The sequence below is a fragment of the Petaurus breviceps genome, unplaced genomic scaffold (genome assembly GCF_028583685.1).
Source record: "Petaurus breviceps papuanus isolate PSGF00001 unplaced genomic scaffold, PetGlider_PUasm1.0 173, whole genome shotgun sequence".
Classification (NCBI taxonomy): Eukaryota; Metazoa; Chordata; class Mammalia; order Diprotodontia; family Petauridae; genus Petaurus; species Petaurus breviceps.
The window spans coordinates 514,056-519,991 of record NW_027185759.1 but is presented as its reverse complement, the minus strand read 5'-3'; the positions used below and the strand labels follow the sequence as shown (position 1 = coordinate 519,991).

General features: G+C 63.0%; 2 protein-coding genes across 3 annotated transcripts in view; one reads left to right on the top strand and one right to left on the bottom strand.

Annotated features, from left to right (window-relative positions):
* LOC138157622 (sphingosine-1-phosphate transporter SPNS2-like) overlaps positions 1-3,699 on the top strand; it is a 9,701-nt gene extending 6,002 nt beyond the window's left edge. For both annotated transcript variants that reach the window (XR_011167419.1, XM_069083253.1), the window contains 2 exons: positions 797-844; positions 1,102-3,699. Coding sequence is in view for 1 of the 2 variants with exons in the window: in XM_069083253.1 (XP_068939354.1) it covers positions 797-839 (43 nt within the window). In the remaining variant the exon portion in view is untranslated. The remainder of the gene's footprint in view (positions 1-796; positions 845-1,101) is intronic.
* Positions 3,700-4,452: 753 nt separating this feature from the next.
* Positions 4,453-5,936, bottom strand: part of MYBBP1A (MYB binding protein 1a) — a 13,926-nt gene continuing 12,442 nt past the window's right edge. Inside the window, exons 22-25 of the mRNA XM_069083678.1 lie at positions 5,491-5,901; positions 5,311-5,412; positions 5,099-5,223; positions 4,453-5,019 (exon numbers count right to left, since the gene is read on the bottom strand). Coding sequence (XP_068939779.1) covers positions 4,509-5,019; positions 5,099-5,223; positions 5,311-5,412; positions 5,491-5,901 — 1,149 coding nt within the window. The 3' untranslated portion in view covers positions 4,453-4,508. The remainder of the gene's footprint in view (positions 5,020-5,098; positions 5,224-5,310; positions 5,413-5,490; positions 5,902-5,936) is intronic.

The following is a 5,936-nucleotide window of genomic DNA, read 5'->3' as shown; positions in this document are numbered from 1 at the left end:
CCCCCCCCCATGTCTTTTTGCCAGGGCAGGAGGGGAGCCTCTGGTTTGGCTCCCAACATTCTCCTCTGTTCTAGGCCTTAATCCCAGGCCCTGTGCTCAGCCATTCCCATCTCAGTTGTCCCCAGAAAGGCGTTCCCAATGCCCCTTGACAGCCTCCCCCAGGGGCCTGACTCTCAGCTCAGTCTTCCCAGCCTGGCTGCCCAGATACACAGCACAGAGACACAGGGAAAACCATGGAACTTGGCAGGGGACTCTCAAACCCAGCCACTCAAAGCCCAGGTCAGACAGCGCCAGACGGGCCTCTAGGGTGGCCTGTTGTCCAGCCTGCAAGCCCCCCAGAGAGGTTTGTGAGGGGCCCTGCACCTGCCTCCCAGGGCCTCTCCATCTACCCTGAGCCTTTTCCCCCTCCAGGCTCGGCCTGCATAGCTCCCCCCTTGACTCTGGGCTCAGCCAGAGCCAGAAGTCACATGCCTAGATGCCGAGTCCAGAAGTTCAGTCACTGAGTCCAATGTCCTCATTTTAGGGATGAGGATACCGAGGCCCGGCCAGGGTCACTCAGTGACACGGCAAGAACTGGAAAGCTGGAACCCGGGGCCTCTGACCCTGCGGCTGAAGCATTGCCAAGCTGGGTTCAGGGGTCCTGAGCTCGGCTCCGGGACCCTCCTGGGCAGTCAGCCCTGCAGTGCTGGGGGGGGGGGAGAGGGTACACGTGTATGTATTTGTGGGTGCATGCTGGGGTGGGGGAGTCCCAGGGCTTGCTGCCCCGGCCCCCTGACATCCCCTCCCTCTTCTCCAGGGTGAATCAGCTGATAATGCCCCCAGCATCTGTAAAAGTCTGAACAGGGTAAGTGGGGGGATCCTTGCAATGTATGTGGGTGCCTCCCAGGTGGGACTTGATGCTCAGAGTCACAACAGCTAGGGGGAGCCAGAGTGGACAGAGGAGCTGGGCCTGGAGTGAGGAGGATATGGGTTCAAATTCTCCCTCAGACTTTGCTAGCTTGGTGACCCTGGGCAAGTCTGGCTCCCAGGCACTCCCTGAGAGGAGGTCCTGCCTTGCCAGAGCCACGGCCTCCAACCCCCACCTTCCTTGCCTCTCTTCAGGTGTCCTGGGAGCAAGAAACGATGAGAACTCTGGCCCTGGAGCAGCCACCGCGACCCTGCCCTGACCAAGAAAGGAGGCGGAGTGACTCCATTGGGCAGGGCAGGGGGCCAGGACCAAGCCTGCCTCCCTCAAGGCCCCTCCCCCTCCCCTGCCTGTTACTCCCCAAGGCAGGAGGGCAGTCGGAGGAGGAATGGGAGTTGGCCATGCAGGGCAGTGTCCGTGGCCGCCCCCCCCGCGGGGCTCTGGAGCCCCAGAGAGGATGCTTTCAGAGGAAGCGCCCCGCCCCCCACCCCAGGCCTTTGCTGTGTGGCAGGAGGAGATGCTGACAGAGACAAATGGGGGGGGGGGAGGGGAGCATGGACACACTTCACACGCTGCTCTGGTCCACGTATGAATGTGTGTATGCGACCGGTGAAGATACAGCGCAGGCTTTCCGGAGGAGCCCCCCGGGACCCAGCCAGGGGGTCCCCAGGAGCCCAGTCGTGGGGCAGGCGGAAGAAGCAGCAGCGGGCGCTGCAGACAAACCTGCGCGGGCCAGTCCGGCTTTCAGTGCCGACCCTCAGCCCCTGGCAGCCCCAGGTTTCCGCGAGTGGTTTTATTTTCTAGCATTCCCAAAGGAGAGGATTGGTGGTCTTGGGTCCCCGTTGGCCGAGGAGGAGCTGGGGAGGTGGAGGGGCAGAATCTTGAGGGGCTCCAGGACCCTCTCCGTCCCCGTTTCATTTCTCAGCATCTTGGCCTGGATCTGATGGACCTCATGGGATCTCCTCGTACGTCCCAGTTTGGGGAAGGCATTAAGGAGGCCCGCGTCAGGGAGTCACCTTGTCCGATATCCCCGCGGCCAGCTAGTGCCGGCTCTGAGCCTAGAATCCAGGCCTCCTGCTTGCAAAGTAGGGCAGCGTGTCCGGCCCTGAGGCCCAGTGCCCGCCCTTGGCCTCATCTACCTGCTAGCTCTTCTGGGGGAGGGGAGGGGCTGAGCCGGGGGGCTTGAGTGCCTCTGCTCTTACTAAGCAGGAGCAAGGTGGGGGACTTGAGGCTGGTAGCGGGTAGGAGTGGGATTGGGGAGAGGCTGATGGAAGTTGGCCCCTGCCCAGGGCCCCGGAGGCCCGCCCTGGAGACGACAAAGCGTCAGGCAGGCAAGGACCGTGCTCATCAAGGCCTGGCCTGGGCCAGACCAGCGGAGCCTGGCCGGGTGTCCTGCCCTGCCCTGCCAGGACCTCCTCCCTCCCCCCGCGCTGCTTCCTGGTAGAGGAATTTCCCAAATTTTGGTCACTTTCGGGAATTGAAGCTGAGTTTTGCCATGGGGTCAGGGTCTCTTCCTCTTCACCCATGCCCATGGACAGGGAGGGGCTGGCAGGAAGTTCGGCCTCGTCTCCAAGGCCCCAGATTGTCCCCCTACTAGCAGAGGCTCTGGGCCCTGGAGGGGTGACCGGGTCGGCTGGCTTGGGAAGACACCCGTGCTCAGAAGGATCAAGACTTCTCATTGGTGGGAACGACCGTTGAGAGACAGAGCCAGGGCATGGGGTGTCAGTCCACAGGCGTTTAGTAAGCACCTACTGTGTGCCTGGCTTGTGCTAAGGGCATGCGCACACTGGGTCGGGTTCTCCCTAGAGCCTGGTGGGAACAGGATGTGCAGTTGCGTGGCCCAGGGCCCAGCACACCCGAAGCATCGACGCCCCCTCCTCGCTTCCTGAAGGGAGGGGAGGGCAGGCCACGAGGGGGAGGCTGTAGCCGAACAGGACAACTGCGGAACGGAATGGACTGCCTGGCACTGGCCTTTCCTGTCTGTTTCCCTGCCCGTTATCACAATGGCAAATCCCAGAGATGCCCCCGGCTCCAGTCGAGGTGGGGGTAGGGAAGCCCCCAGATCTCCCCAAGAAACCAATGTTGCCATCAAGACCAGCCAGGAAGGGGAGTAGCTGCCCCCCGACAGTTCATAATGGGGCACCGCCCCACCCGGCCAGCCTTACCCCCCAACTGGAGGACAGCGGGTTACTTCATCTTCCTGAACTGTGGCAGGGCTTGTCTCCACAGCGCGGCAGGTGCTCCAACACCTAGCCGCTTGCTTGGAAGGTCACCCCCGCATCTCGGAATGGGGAGCCACCCCCCATCCCCGCAGAACCCCAGGAAGGATCTCTCATCACACTTCTAAAACTGTGTTGCTTGTATGGGGGGGGGGGGGGGGGGGAAAAGAAAAAACCAAAAAAAAAAAAAAAAAAAGTCCAGGCTGCCCCACCCCGGTCCCGGAGCCCTGGCAGCAGGGCCAGCCCGCATCTCCCCAGGCTGCGCCCTGTAGACAGCAGCACCATGCCTTCCGCGGCCAGACCTGAGTTTATCAAAGCCCGTGGGAGGAGCCAGCACGAAACAGGGCGTGGCCAGGTGGGCCTGGGCGTGGCGGCAGGCCAGGGGGTCTCCCCAATCAGCCGTGGCCGCGGCCCAGCTTTCTTGTCGTACAAGAACTCGGTTTTGAGGTTTCCTGACTTCTTTCAGGAAGCGACGTCTGATTTTCTAGAGCAGCCAGGACTGCGGAATGATGTCGGAGGGCGAGCGCAAAGCCGACCAGAGACCTTGATGTACATGAATAAACCTATTTAAGGCCAGCCGCTGGTCAGTGTGAACTTCCTTGGAGCGATGTTCACGGCCCAACCCTCCAATGGCCAGCGGGGTCCCAGGCTCCCGGGCATCCTGGCCTGCTCAGGCAGGGGGAAGGGCCTCTCTGGGGCCACTGATTAGGCCGCATCTCCGTGGGGGCTCAGCCAAGCGAGCCTCTGAGAGGGTCTGTCAGGCCAAGGGCTGGGACCCACCCCTGCAAAAGAAAGGGGCACAACCCAGACCTTGGATATGGCTGAGGCTCTGGGAGTCCTGAGGCCCCCATCTCAAGCTTATTCTGCCCCAAACAGAACCAGCTTTGTCCCATTACACCATGCCCCCCTCACCCCCCAGGTTTGTGTGCCTTGGACCAGGCTGGCAAGTCCCAGGCTTCAGCAGACCACCTGGCTGTGCCAGCCCTCTGCCCTGGGCCTCTGGCTCCATCCTCCAGGGGACAGGAAGTGGCCCTTGGGCATGGGACCCCAGACCCACCTTTCTAGCCTTCACCCTCTTCCCACCCCTGGTTTCTCATCTGGCACCCCATTCCTTCAGCCAGCCTCCCCCAGATTCATTCAAGCACAAGTATGGCCCCTACAGAGCGCACTTCCAGAGCCCCCCCCTTCCAAAAGCCATAAATGAGAGGAAGGAGCCTCCAGACAGAAGTGGATGAGGGGCTCCTGAGCAGGGAGGAGGGGGAGCCCCTGCTGTGCCCGGGGAGGGGACAAGCAGGTGAGGCTGCCCACAAAGGCTGACTGAGCCCTGGGCCAAGAAGAGGCTGCTTTATTGGATTGGGGTGTGCTAGCCTGCCAGCCCTGGCGGCTCACTGGGGGCTGCTCTCGGGCCCCGGCCGCTGCCGCCTCTTCCGCAGCCTGGCTTTGGGGTCGCTGCTCCCCTCCGGGGTGGGCAGTTTGGCCTTTTTCACCAGGGGGGTGGCAGCGTCCAGTTCACTCTTCCTCTTTTTTGGCCCCTCAGAAGCTGGTGCTGGGCTCCCTGAGGCTCCGTTCACCACAGCTTGGTGCCCTGGGGCCTGGGTCTGGCTCGGGGCTGGGCCAGGAGTCCCCAAGGGCGGCCGTGGGCCTGCTGTGGTGTTGTTCACCCCGGGACCGCGTGGCATCTGATGCGGCTTTCGTCTTCTCTTCCTCTTCCTCTTCCCCACGCCCTCCGTGGCGGCGGCAGCGGTGGCAGAGCTCTCCTCGCCGCCCTCCTGGCGTCTCTTGCGCTTCTTGGTCTCGGGGAGGAAGCCTTTCTTCCGCTTGCGTCTCCCTGGTTCCTTGGGGACTGCAGCGGGGTCCTTGTTCTGAGAGGTCTTGACCTTGTCCTCCTTGGGGCGCCTGGAAGCGAGCACGCTCGGGTCAGGGCCCTGCAGGGAGCCCCTGCCCCGGACACTCTCCCCCAGCCCCAGATACATACTGGACTCCCAGCAGCTTCAGGGCCTGCCAGGTGAGGTCGGAGAGACGGCCTGTGGTGCCCATGTGTTCATTCTGCTGCAGGGTCTGGAGCACGGCCAGGGGAGCCTCCAGGCTCGTGGGCAGCTTCTGTGGAGATGAGGAGCCCCGTGGTTGCAAGTAGGAGGACTCCCACCCAGGGCAGGGCCATTCCCTTCCCACAAGAGACCTCCTCACCTCCTCCTTCACAGTCTTGATGAGGAAAATGAGGAGCTCCAGGGCCTTGAACAGCTTGAGGTGGGCGCTTTTGTTCATGGCCTTGCCCACCATTCTCAGACTCTGGGGGAAGAGGGAGACATGCAGCGGCCGCCCAGGGAGCGAAGGGGGTGGGGGGACTGCGCTGCATGGCTCACATACCTCGGTGGTCTGCCTGACACTATCCCCGATCAGCTCCCGCCAGGCCGGGCCCTCCAGGGACTGCCTCAGCTCTCGCATCTGCAGGGCCTTCAGGAGCATCAAGCAAGCCTGGGCCTGAACAATCACGAAGAAGAGCTTGTATCCCTGGTGGTCACCAGCCATGCGTGCCCCAGCTGGCCACTGCCTCCCAAGGAGAGGCCCCCAACCCAGGCAGCGGCCAGAGATGCAGGCACACTGATGGCACCTCTGCGGGCTTGTGAAAGGACCATGAGGATGAGGCCCTTTGGCGATTATCGGGGATGAGCTTGGCTCGGGCACCTGCCTGCCTGCTGTAAACTGAGACAGTGACCCAGCAGGGAGCTGGGGCTGAAGCCTGACCTCTGCCCAGTGCCCAGGCAGGACCCCCGACCCCCCCCCCCCCCCCCCCCCCCCCCCCCCCCCCCCCC